At 26.2% G+C, this 14429-nt stretch overlaps 1 protein-coding gene across 1 annotated transcript; it reads left to right on the top strand.

Moving 5' to 3' along the window:
• Positions 1 to 2387: 2387 nt before the first annotated feature.
• Positions 2388 to 4974, top strand: LOC123201417 (aquaporin PIP1-1). The gene is made up of 4 exons (XM_044616913.1): positions 2388 to 2851; positions 3451 to 3746; positions 3840 to 3980; positions 4635 to 4974. Exons 1-4 carry the CDS (start codon positions 2524 to 2526, stop codon positions 4725 to 4727), a joined length of 858 nt encoding a protein of 285 aa, XP_044472848.1. The 5' UTR covers positions 2388 to 2523; the 3' UTR covers positions 4728 to 4974.
• The last annotated feature ends 9455 nt before the right edge of the window (positions 4975 to 14429 follow it).

Genomic DNA, 14429 nt, shown 5'->3' with positions numbered 1-14429 from the left:
TCCTTAGTGATTATTGTCGAAAGTGGGAATGACAGTTAGGGTTTGTTGGCTCAAAGGAAGAGGGAAACAGGTGAAATGAAATGGAAATAAGAGGTTTTTTAATGCAATTTGAATATTTAAAAGGTTTTTCTAATTTTTATTAAATTGGGGTTATATTATATATTTGAAAATGAAATAGTGAGATAAAATAATAATTTCATTTCTTAGTATTGTTTTTTTTTAATTTAAAAAGTTTAATTTTAGATGAAAATTATTATTTATGTCATCTAAAACTAGAAAAGTGTTTTTATATTAAACTTTGAATGAGAAAATATAATTTACTCAAAAATATATTATCTACCAAATAAATATAACAAAGACTAGACATAACAATTTGTGTCATGCCAGTTTGAGTTTCAAGTTAAAGACTTTTAACTCTAATTTGATCCTAAATAGAATTGTGTTTTAAATTTTCAATCTTAACCTAATTCTTTAATATTCTGGTTGACTCGATCTAACTTAAAATTATTTATTGTTTTCACTTTTCAAGTATTTTAACATTTTAATTTCTTCACCAAATTGCTCTAACATAATATTAATAAAACACACAATATAATATTTTATTTTTTTATTACAAACTGTTTAAAAATTACATGCTAAAACCTTTAAAGCACGTCAATATTCTTACTAACTAAATCACATTATTATTACCGAATAATAAAATAAAATATTTAAATATAAATTAAGAATAATATGTGTAATTATAATTATATGCAACATGTGAACATTTCAATTGTTATTGATATTATCTTTTAACATTTTTGTAATTTATCACTAAAAATTCTATTAAGGTAATAACTCTCTAAACATTCGAGTTAGTTTAAATTAGTTCGAATTACTTTTGTGTCAACTCTAATACTATTCGATTTAATTTTGAGTCATATCCGGTTGATTCGAAATAAATTTTATGTTAGAAAAACTCAACCCTAATTTAATTTTTTTATGTCATATCATATCGGATTAACTGATCGAATAAAGTACTCTGTGATTATGATAATACATAACAACAGAAAGTCGATTAAGTAATCAAATAACAACAAATCATCCTCTTTGGGATGTCTTTTGCAGGCAAAACTACTTATTGGTCTCAAATTCACGAATTTGATACTAAAGAGTGATCGATTATTAGTCAACAACAAACTGTTCAATTAACAGTGTGCACCGCCAACATATAGGTTCATTCAAGGTGAAGATAAGAGATATTCCATCCAAAGTCGGTTGTAGGAACAAGAGTTGCAATTATTATAAGTTTGGCAAATGGTTAGATGTCAAATAACAATTTCTTGTTATCGTAAAACCATTTCTATAACTTTAAAAGTTATAACTGAAATACAATTATTCTCTGGTCATATTGAAAATGTATGTTTATTAAATTCAAATACCTATTAAGAGTTGTGATATCACACATATTCTATTATACATGTAACCCTAATCTCTTGTCTTGTAAATTTAATATTGTACAAAGATTCAAAGAATTAAAAAACTCGTGATAGTTTCTAGCTTTATAATTGTGATTTTGTTTTTATTTTCTTAAAAAAATATTCAGTAATGTGATTGTTAACATACGTATGCTCACGACTCACTAGCTGAACTATGTTGAAAATCTATTTGTCTTTATTTTTTTTATACTAAATTTAATCATTATTCTATATATTTCTTATTGGTGTTAATCTCATCACTAGTAGGATCTAACAACGGATCCCATATTACCCAGTCTTTAGTTTATGATTACTATAAATTGGACACAAAGTACCGAAAATAAGGAGAAATTAGTCAAGCCAAAAAGGTTAATTAAAACTTTTGCTAACAATGATGTTATTTGTTTTTGCATATTAATTATAAGAAACTATATATGACTTGTAATTTTTTATCTTATTTTGCTATCACTGAATGGTTCCTTCTACCATAGTCGGGCATCATTTTCTTGAAAATGCTTCAACCTTTCATTGAAAGTTAAGAATAAATGCAAGTAATATAAAAAGTGAAGTGAAATTTCCCTATAAGATATGATAAGAAAGATTGAAATGACGTTTAAGTCTTTTTTAGATTAAATCAATCATATTAAATATATAAAATCTTAAATTTAATAATCAGATAAATCAAGAGTTTAATTTTAAAATATTATAAAATGAGATTTGAACTTTATTTTTATATTTGAAATCTCTTGTCTTTGCACTTGAATCACCCCTTGACGGTGTCCAAATCTTTTGATGACTTACTAGCAAATAAGCAAATTTTCCAAGGCGTCAATGGTCGGTCACATGTCACATACATTAAACAGTTCTTTCTTTTTTCTCGTTTAATCAATGACAACACTCCAAATACTTCTCACCCACCACATCCCCCAGTTCTTACGCTACAAACAGCCCACTCCTCACGCCCTAGTTTTCAGCCCATTGATTGATCCAATTCTCTCTTAAAAAGCCTAAAACAGAGAGATTCTCCATCTTATTTTTCATTATCACTAAGCAAAAAAAAGAAAAAATGGAGGGCAAGGAAGAAGATGTAAGAGTGGGAGCGAATAGGTACAGAGAGAGGCAACCTATAGGAACCGCTGCTCAGGAGGCTAAAGACTACACGGAGCCACCTCCAGCTCCACTCTTTGAGCCTGGAGAATTATCATCCTGGTCCTTTTACAGGGCGGGCATTGCTGAGTTTGTGGCCACCTTCTTGTTTCTTTACATCACGGTTTTGACTGTAATGGGCGTCTTTAAATCCCCCAGCAAGTGTTCCACTGTAGGTACCCAGGGTATTGCTTGGGCGTTTGGTGGCATGATCTTCGCTCTCGTCTATTGCACTGCTGGCATTTCAGGTTCGATCGTTCACAGAATTATTTGAAAATGAGTGGTATAATTAACAGTATTTAGTAGGGGCACATAACTCGGTTTAAATGGTAAAACAAAAGCAAATCGCTTAAAATTCGTTGTTTGGTTTGGTTTGTTTTGTAAAAATAATTTAGTTTAAGTTGACATATTTTTTAATAATAATTTTCAGTTTGAATTGTGGTTTAAATGATTTTCAAAACAAATCAAATCGTAAATTGTATTTTTAAAAAATGCATATATAAAACTATATTCTGACAAAATTTTTCAAAATGAAATTCAGTCTACAATTGTTTTTTTAATTTATTTTATTATTTTCTTTACATGTATATTATATATATTTTATATTTATTTTAAATGTTTATATTAAGTTTTAGAAAATACAATTCAATTAATTTTATTTAATTATATATATTTAGGATTAAATGATTTTCATACGATCAAATCGTAATCTATACTAAATCAAACTGTATTTTTTCGATTAAGTTAGTTTGATTTAATTTAGAAAATTTTTAAATCATTTTCACCAAATTGGACCGTTCACATTCTTATTATGTGGCACCTTTGATTAATCGGTTTGGTTCTGCAGGGGGTCATATTAACCCAGCGGTGACTTTCGGGCTGTTCTTGGCAAGAAAACTGTCGCTCACCAGGACGGTGTTTTACATGATAATGCAATGTTTAGGCGCCATATGCGGTGCCGGTGTTGTCAAGGGCTTCCAAAAGAGCCAGTTCGAAAGGCTAGGTGGTGGCGCAAACGTGGTTGGTAGAGGATACACCAAGGGCGATGGACTTGGAGCTGAAATCGTCGGCACCTTTGTTCTTGTCTACACCGTCTTCTCCGCTACTGATGCAAAACGCAATGCCCGAGATTCCCATGTTCCCGTAAGCACAATCATAATCTCGGAAAAACGCTTTTAAGTTACATATTACTGCAGTTTTATTAATCGACTTCGGTTATTAAATTCTTTTGGTCAGATCTTAGCGCCATTGCCGATCGGATTTGCAGTTTTTCTGGTGCATTTGGCAACTATTCCAATTACAGGAACAGGCATCAACCCGGCAAGAAGCCTTGGTGCGGCTATAATTTTCAACAGGGATCAAGCCTGGAATGACCATGTAAGGCATCTTCCAATTTTCTGCCACTTGAAAATCAAACCAACAAGTGAAATTAGACCTCACATTTCATATTCTCATGCCGTTTTCATATCGTGTTAGTTCGGGTATTTAGTTAGAGACTTTTAATGCTAACTTGACCTAAAATAAAATCGTTTTAATATTTTTCAACCCTAATTTAACTTGAATTATGTTCGGATTGACCTGGCGTATCCAAAATAACTTAAAGTTGTATATTATATTTTTAGCATTTTAATTGTTCATCAAATTATTCCAATCTATAATTAAAAATATGCAAAAGATTACCTTTTAACAGTTCTAAAAATTTTACATATCAAAACCTTTAAAATATGTTAATATTCTTTGTTAATATTCTTTGTAACCAAACCATATTTTTATTACTGAAAAATAAAATGAACTTTTTATATAAAAATTAAGAATAATTAAAGTAATTATAACCATTTAAAGATATAACTATATACAATATATAAAACATTTATTTTAATTTGTTTTTAAATTTTATGTAAAAAAACTCAATCATAACTCGATTTGTTTCCCATTGTATTATATTAGATTAACAAGTTGTATAAAAAATTGTTAGCTCTAAGTAAAATATAGTATACATGGTAATTTCTTTGCTGTATTGTGCATTTGCAGTGGATTTTCTGGGTAGGTCCATTCATTGGAGCAGCACTGGCAGCCTTATACCATCAGACGGTGATCAGGGCCATTCCATTCAAGTCAAAATGATCAAATATTTTCAAACAAGCTTGATATTTGCTTTGTTCACCTGTTTGGCTTCTTCTCTTTCGTGCAATAGGCTAATAAATTGAAGAAAGAAAATGGCTACCGTGTGGTAATGGTGTTTCTTTACAGTGAATTGCTCACGGGGAATTGGTTGTTCGTGGGGCTTAAAATTAATGTAAAGATGGGTGTTGTTTCAACGACTAGCTAGCAACCCAGTTCCTACTATAAATAAATTTACACTTGCTTAGAATGTTATTTTTTCCGATATTTTTAAAACCAAATCGATGATTAAATCGATTGTATTTAATAGTAATGTTTAAATAATATTTAATATTTAATAAATATTTTAACCATAAATTATATAAAGTTCAACAGAGTCAAGTTTGTATAATTATTAATAACAATAAAGTATATTTACTTCTCTCAAACATAAATTTTAATTCATTAAAACAAAAACAAAAAGGTCAAAAAATATAATAGAAATTAAAATTAGGGGTTAGAACAATAAGACTTGGACAAACTTCGTTCTATTGGTTTTGATTGAGTTTGATCAAGTCTTATATCAAACCAATTTTTAGTGAAAGCTATATTAGACCATAAGTTATTGGCTAATTGAACCGGTCAGTCTAGTTTGGTTTTGAAAACATTAATTATTTTAATCAAATAATAATTATTTATGGCCATAATAAAATAGGAATTAATAGCACTTAATTTATCAAAATATTGCATTTTTTTAATCGGAGCACTAAACTCTAAAATAGAAAATTTAAAATTTTCTATTGAAAATGTCAAACTTTTAGATTAATTACATTGTTAAAAAAAACAAAACAAAATATAATTCTTATTATATTTGATCAATACCTTCATTAGAATAAAAGTAAAGTTTGAGTTTGAACTCGAACTTGTTCAGTAGTTTAATTCTCAGTTGGAGCTTGAGGTTGAGAAAGGACTGTTTGACATGAATTCGACTCAACAAATTATATTTTAATTTTTTTAATTTTTAAACAATTATTTTTAATTATATAACTTATATATTTCTCAATTATCTAATAAGTTAATAATGGAAGCATGAAAATAGAAATACTTAACAGTATATTGATATTTTACGTGAGTCAAACCATAAACTTGCGAGCTCACCATGCATAACATTCATCCTACTATTTAAGCTTAACTTAACATTAATCAAGCCTCTAGTTCCATAATAAGAGATAAATAATTGAATCTTATTCAAACAATAATAAAATTTGTGAATTAATATAAGATTAAGATTTTTCACTTATATTTTTAAGCAAATGGTCGAATACCTTTTAACAAAAATTGAATCTCCAACTAGTAGGGATGATGATGGGCTGAGTAGGGTCAACCCATAGGAAGTATAAGACCCACGACCTGACCTATATATATAGAGTAGGGTTAGACCCTACAGTAACAGGTCGACTAATTAATTTTAATAAAAAATATTTTTTATATTATAATTATTAATTAATTAATTATAAAAACAGTAACAGGCCCAGTTCAAAAGACCCATGGGCCTGGCCTGCTACATAGCAGACCAGCCCTTCTGGGCCAGGCTGCAGGCTGGCCCAGCCCATTTGACAGCTCTACCAGCTAACAAGTGCATCTATTATTGGGTTCCCTTGTTTTTGCTGTTTCATCTAAAGAGTTTGAGCCCGCCCATATCTGGATAGTTGAGCCATCTTAAACAAATATTGATAGACCTTTCTGTAGCATTTGATCCATTTTACAGTTGTACTGTCTGTAAATACATAATACTAAATTCTGAGTACACATTGAAACCAAACTTTTCAGCCCACTGACAAAAGAATCCCGAGGTACTTTTTTTCTCGTGTTTAAGAAATAAAAATAAGGGAAATTAAAATTTTTACCACTATTTTATTTCGTGTATATAAAAATGTCACCTATCCTAAAGCTTTGACAAATATACCACAACAGTAATCATCTTCTCCAAAATACCCCTCTTTAATCTTTCATGCACAAATTCTCTCTCTTCTTCTTTGTAACTTTTTTCTCTCTTCTTTCTCTTCTTCCAAAGTGATAAAGGAATCACTATCTTTTCTTTCTCATCTTCAAAAACAAAAGCAAGAAGGAAAATATTGAATTCTTTAGATTAAGAAAATTCTTCAAAGTAAGGATTTAAAAAAAAAAAAGAGTAACTCACAAAAAAACTCAACCACATCCACTGTACATATATAGAGGAAATGACGATCGAAGAAGACCATGAAGCAGTATTTAATTGGAAAAAGAAAAAAATTGGAATTTAAGGATTAAAACTGAAAAAAAAAAATTTTGCTTTAACTGAAAAAAAAAAAAAGGTGAAAGTTGCTGTTGGGTTTTCAGGGGTTGGCGTTAACACCAACCCCTGAAGATACATACATATAAGGGTTGGCAACGCCAACCCTTATTATATTATATTATTTATTATAATATAAAATATTATATATATTATTATAATATTATATTATATAAAAAAATATAATAATATTAACATTAATATTAATATTATAATATATAATATTATTATATTTATATAATATATTATAATATTATATACTATAATATTATAATATAATAATATATTAGTATTATATCTAATATATTATAATTATATACTATAATATTATAATATAATAATATATTAGTATTATATCTAATATATTATAATAATATATTAATATAATATATAATATATTATAATTATATAATTAAATTATAATATTATATATATATATATATATATATATATATATATATATATATATATATATATATATATATATATAATATAATTATTATTTTGACCAAGGGTTGGCGGCATCGCCAACCCTTGGCGTTAACGATGCCGCCAACCCTTGGTTTATATATTATATATATAATATATATAATTATATATTATATAACATATATAATTATATATTATAATATATTATATAACATATATAATTAAAATATTATAATTATATATTATAATATATTATATAATATATAAAATTAAAATATATTAATATAATTATATAATTAAATTATAATATTATTATGATATAATATTATATATATATATATAATTATATTATATTATATATAATATAATTATTATTTTGACCAAGGGTTGGCGGCATCGCCAACCCTTGGCGTTAACGATGCCGCCAACTCTTGGTTTATATATTATATATATAATATATATAATTATATATTATATAACATATATAATTAAAATATTATAATATATAATTAAAATATTATAATTATATATTATAATATATTATATATAATATTATAATATATTTATATATATTATAATATATAATATTATATTAAATATTATAATAATATTAAAAAAAAAGAGGGTTGGTTGGCACCAATTTTGAATTAATTTTTTTTTTCGTTTAGAAGGCAAACTTTTTTATTTTTTTAATTAAATTTTTAATTTTTATGTAACTCTTCCATAAGAAAATGATACTCTTCCAAAAATATATAATTTTCAGTATCATTTTCTCCTGTTTTTTATTGCATTAATTTAAATTTGAATCAAATTTCAAATTAATCCAACCAAATTAAATTAATTTAAATTTGAATTAAATTAAAATTTAATTTAACAAATTAAAAAGGTGAAAACTGCTAGATTTTATGTTAACTGAAAAAAAAAAAAAGATGAAAGCTGCTGGATTTTATTGGTTGACGTAACGCCAACCCCTGAATTTAAATATTATTATAATATAATATTATATATTATAATATATTATTATATTAATATAATATATATTATAATATTATATAATATAATATTATATATATAAAAAATATAATAAGGGTTGGCATGTACGCCAACCCTTGAAAACCCAGCAGCAACTTTCACCTTTTTTTTTTTTTCAGTTAAAGCAAAATTTTTTTTTCAGTTTTTATTTTTAAATTTCAATTTTTTTTCTTTTTCCAATTAAATACTGCTACATGGTCTTCTCCGATCGTCATTTCCTCCATGTATGTACAGTGAATGTGGTGGAGTTTTTTTGTGAGTTACTCTTTTTTTTTTTTAATCCTTACTTTGAAGAATTTTTTTATCTGAAGAATTCAGTATTTTCCTTCTTGCTTTTGTTTTTGAAGATGAGAAAGAAGAGATAGTGATTCCTTTATCACTTTGAAAGAAGAGGAAGAAGAGAGAAAAAAGTTACAGAGAAGAAGAGAGAGAATTTGTGCATGAAAGGTTGAAGAGGGGTATTTTGAGGAAGGTGATTACTATTGTGGTATATTTGTAAAAGCTTTAGGATAGGTGGCATTTTTGTATACACGGAATAAAATAGTGGTAAAAATTTCAATTTCCCTAAAAATAAAGACACTCAAAGCAACAAGAGAGCATGAGTTTGAAAGCTAGTATTATTATTTCTAGATCAAACTTTTGATTTATCTAATATAATAATTATGAGATTGGTTAGTAAATGTAAGATTTTCCTTGTTTAATATGATCAATTGAAACCCAATTAAATTGAAAATATAACTCCTAAATTTATATAAAAATGATAGTCTAATTCAAATAAAGGTTTTTTATTAACAAAATACTATAGGGAAATATCAAATTAAGGATACTAATTTTTTTAAGAAATTATAAATAATGGTATTATTAGGACTTTTAAATTGAGAAATTACACTTTTTATTTTGTCTCTCACATTAAATGACACTTCTCCAATTTTAATTATTCTCACAAAGCATTTGAAATTAAACACGAAAATAATTATTCTCACAAACTTTTAAATTGAGAAATTACAATTTTTATTATTTTTTTCTCATGGAATAACACCTCTGCTATTTTAATTATTCTCACAAAGCATTTGAATCTAAACAAAACCTTAAATACTTTATCTTTACTCCTATCTATCTTCCTTTGTCATCGACAATAGATCTTTCGATCTTCATTCAATCACTAGATTGATGTATTTCAATTTTAGATGTGTAACATTTTTCTAATCTTATTTGTTGTTATACAAAAATGTAGTGTTGAGTATTACCAATGAAGTAGCATAAGGATGATGGGATTTTGTACATAGCTTTCAGAATTTAGCTCAATTTGTATTTTGACTTTATATTAGACTTAAATGGAGGGTTTATGTACAAAACATATAATAATTCTTGCCAACTCTCCTAAACTATCAATAATAGATAATTTTGTAGTCATATTTTAGTTAAATATTGTCTAAATCCTTTCAAATAGGGCCACACCCTTATCGCCCAACAATGGATAATTTGTATAATTGTATTTAGGCCAACCCTCGTTTGATTTTGAAATTATTTTATATTGAGTAATACTATATGTATAAATAAATCGTATAAACTTATTTATAAATCTAAAATGGTAGCATCTGATTAAATAATTTTAAAGTGAGTGAAAAATAAATATTTTGTTCAATTGTCATTACCCAATTATAAATTGTCATTTCAATTTGTATAAATAAGTTTATACAATTTATTTATATGCGTAATTATTCTTTTATGTTTTGGGCAAATATAGCCCACGCGAAGGATTAAGCCAAAACATAGAAATTATATATAAATTAATTTTTAAAGTAAGAATTTAGACAAATGAAAGAAGGCGGTTGAAATAAGAGAAAATAAATGGGATAAAATGAATTCCAACAAAAGAGAAGTTGTTGAGAAATTAGAGAATTAAAATGAATTATTACAACAAGATACCTTAACAAAAAAGAAAAAATCTCGAATATTATACACTAAATTGGGGATTTAGAAGTAATTACATAATTTAAAAATATATATTTTTTAATTTCGATTCCACTAGAGTATAGATGTGGCTCCTCCATCCATTGCTTTAGACAATAATTAATAAGCGACTTGCTATTATATTTTTTTATGTTTTTAATTGGAAAGAAAAAAGATTTATATATTTTTTATTTTTATAAATCTTGAAGTAGACGTAAAATCCATGAGAGATGTTCAATTTAGGTCTTTGTGTGTGGTTGAAAATGAAGGTAGGTTATTAGATGGTCGAAGATCATGTTGATTGCTTTATGGATAATGACCAAAGAAAAAGAGAAACTAGCCTAATATCTAATGTATGGTAGGTTTTTTATTATGTTGAATAATATACCAGTTAGAGATGATAATATTTAAAGGTATTGAACTATTATTTTTTAATTATTAAAGAAATTAAATGAGAATTTTATCACACAAAAATTGTATTAAGTTTTAACGCCGTTAAAAATTAATTACATGATTTTTTTATTAATAGATAATGACATTATCTATTAATGATATGTGTCTAATTGCAATTAACAAAAACCCCAAAATAACCGCTTTCTCAATTGTCTATATCGGTATAGAAATTGTTTATGTTATCATAAAAAATATCCACATCAATGCCTCAAAATCACTATATCAATGTTGTTAATAGAAAAAACAATCATATCATTATTATTTAATACTGTTTGGATTGAGTTGATAATTCAATATTTTTAAAGGAAATAGTGAAACTTTGGTCCATTAAATGAGAAAATCAGAAAGTTTGGTAATCTCAATAAAAAAATCTAAAAGTTTTCATCTCTTTATTAAAAAAATAAAAGTTTGATTTATTTAATTAAAAAATAATTTGATATCTCATAATCTTATTATATATTTTTGTTATGAGTAATACTATGTATATCTATTTTCAGTATACAAATATGTATATACTTATACGTGTCATAATATGATTGTGTATTGTTTTATTTTTAATTTAAAATGTGTCTATATATTTGTGTATCTAAAATGGGTATACATAGTTTTATTGTTTTATTGAGCAATATTTTATGTACACACTTTTAATATATAATTTAGATATACAGATAATTTTCATTATGAATATATAGAGAAAGTCTTATTGTATAATTAAGTCTTGCTGTAATCACATGATGATATAATATTTTGTACTCAAATTGTAAACGTATTATTATGACAGGACCATATGGATAAAACTATTTTATCTTATTTTTATTAAAAAATTACATATTTTCATGAAGAAAACTTGCAACACTAATTCAAGAGTCAATCAAATAGTGATCCCTTTCTTTTGTATTGTGGAACCAAGCAGGAATAAAGAGATCTCACAATCCATCATGTTGAATTGTTGCCTACTTAGTTAGTTATCTTGAAAGTGATAGAAAGTTGCAAAAGTTGGTCGGGAAAAGAAAGGGAGAGTTAGCATTCAAGTGCTTAAGCTTCTTTCGGTTCAATAATTGTCCATCTTTTTCAAGAGTGATAAAAGCTGTAATTCTAGTTTTGAGAAATTTCTCTTTCAATTATTGAAACAATCCATCAATATCTAGGAATTAATTTTATGTACGTTATAAATCAGCAACCACAATTTCATTTCGTTTGGTTTCATTAAGTAAGGATGCCTTCTTCATCTTTTTCATTCAATACTTTCATTTGACATTAGGGTTGAAATTGAGTTGAGTCGAATTGAGCAGAACTTGAGCTAAACTCGAGTTTGTCTCAAAATTGTTAGAGTTTGACTCGTTTAAGAGGAGTTGAGCTCAAGTTCAAACTTGATACTGTAGCCTAGTAAAAAAAACAAAAAAGAATGTCCTTTTAGTTAATTCATATAAAATTTTTTTAAGCCTGTGAGCTTGACAAATCGAATATCTCACAAGTTTGAACTTGAAAATTTTTAACTCTTAAACTTGAACTCAAGCTTAAGTTCATTTTAGTGGAGCATGTTTTCGACCTCAAAGAAACTCAGTTTGAATCTAAACTTATTTGATGTATTAGAGATCACCAACAAGATGTTTTGATGTTGGTAAGGTGAAGTGCTAAAGATAATAATGTTGGTATTGTAATAAGATTGTGCAATTTTAACTTTAATTGCTCATAATAAAGGGCACCCTTATAAATGTGGACTAGTAAGTACTCTAGACCTAAAATTGTCTCATTTATTTCATTCATTGCCGCAATGTAATGAGTAGTGACCAATGGAAAAATTAGGGTTTTAAAAAAATGTTGGTCTCAAAATTAAATAAGGGATTTTTCTGCACGTTCATATATAAATATGTGTGGACATATCTATTTTACAAGAAACTTAATGCAGTTGTGGACGTAAGTTCTATTAGCTTAATTAGGTAAATCTGCTTGTATTGTTTTTATGTGATTGATTTTGATTTTGATTTTCACTTTCTTTTTGCTTGATTTGTTTTCCACCACAAACTATCTTAAAAAAAATTGCTGGAGATTTGAATAAATAAATATCTTATAATTTTATAGTAAACAAACCTTTATGAACTATTTTTTACAGTGAGGGAGCATTTGTTTTAATATATAAAAAATAGTTTAATAATCTATTTTTTAATGCTGAAATTTTTTGTTTGATTGTGAGGTAATAAAAGAATTTAAGTAATCTTCAGTATTAAAATATTATTAATATATTCTTGATTTTATTATAATTATATTCTTATTTATTAATTTTTTAGGACAAAAATAATTTTATTTTCAATTAATATAACAGTTAACATAAAAAAATATTTTAGAATAATTATATCCCAGAGAATTTAAGTAAAATAATATAGTAGTATTTTTTTATTACCTCTAACCAAACATAATACTTATTTATACTTATCAAATTTTATCAAATATAATCTTTTTAATAATCTATCTTCAAAAAAATATTTCAATATCGACAATAAAATATTATCTAAACTAAATGCACCATGATAGTTTATACAACTAATGTTGCTGTTGCCAGGGCTAGCTACTAAAAATGTTAGGACCCTATTTGAATTGTCCAACTTCAATTTTAATTGTTTATAAGTAAATGCCTACAAATTAACTCTCTTTTAAGTATTTCAATTATTGGCCTCCGCAGGCGGCTTCTTCAACCTAAATTTCTTTTATCAACGTACACTTTGCTCAGTTGATTCATTTGGGACCTTATTATATATAATTCCGGAGATGTTTCAATATTTCTCTCCGGTGAATGTCATGACTTTTAACGACTTCATATAGATTTGTTGTACCAAAAATTTCATAAATTATTCATATGGTTAACAATAAAATAATTGGCGATAATCATAGATTTAATTTGCAGGAATTATTCGGTTTGGTTTGATAATTTGGGGTGTCTTAAAGAAGTGAAAGAACCAAGCCGATTTATTAGGTGAGACAAAGGCCTTCTTTTCTTCTCCTCCTAAGGAACTCCTCGGTGTGCCATACTGCCATTACTGATCAGGATGAAACTTGTTTACCTAATGCCAAGATTCCGGCAAATGAATTACAATATTAATTGCTAGATCATATCACAATTTTATCTGTTTGAATCAGAGTACTTTGAAATGCTAAAGATTCTTTGAATTGATATAGGGATGTATATAATTTAGTTTAAATTGTAAAATCAGACTAACCCATTAAAAAATTATGCTTTGGTTCGGTTTGGTTAGGTTAGATTTTTAAAACGGTTTAGTTTGAATTGATAAATTTTACAAAAACAGTTTGCAATTGGTTACAATTTAAATAGTTTTTTAAATCAAATCAAATTGTAAACCATATTTTTTAAAATATATATATATAAAACCATATCTGTAAAAAATTCAATAAGAAATTAGGTGTACCAATTGTTTTTTTATATATTTTATTATTTTCTTTATATGTTTATTGCATATGTATTCCATATTCATTTTATATGTTTATTTCATATCCTAAATAAATATAATTCA

The sequence above is a fragment of the Mangifera indica genome, chromosome 18 (genome assembly GCF_011075055.1).
Source record: "Mangifera indica cultivar Alphonso chromosome 18, CATAS_Mindica_2.1, whole genome shotgun sequence".
NCBI classification, from domain to species: domain Eukaryota; kingdom Viridiplantae; phylum Streptophyta; class Magnoliopsida; order Sapindales; family Anacardiaceae; genus Mangifera; species Mangifera indica.
The sequence above is the reverse complement of the archived record's forward strand: the minus strand, read 5'-3'. Positions and strand labels throughout refer to the sequence as shown.

What these genes read in the sequence shown, in the direction of transcription:
- LOC123201417 (XM_044616913.1), top strand. Translation starts at nt 2,524, where the DNA reads ATGGAGGGCAAGGAAGAAGATGTAAGAGTGGGAGCGAATAGGTACAGA. An exon ending in CCCGAGATTCCCATGTTCCC is followed by an intron (nt 3,747 to 3,839) that starts GTAAGCACAATC and finishes TCTTTTGGTCAG; the next exon opens with ATCTTAGCGCCATTGCCGAT. An exon ending in ATCAAGCCTGGAATGACCAT is followed by an intron (nt 3,981 to 4,634) that starts GTAAGGCATCTT and finishes GTGCATTTGCAG; the next exon opens with TGGATTTTCTGGGTAGGTCC.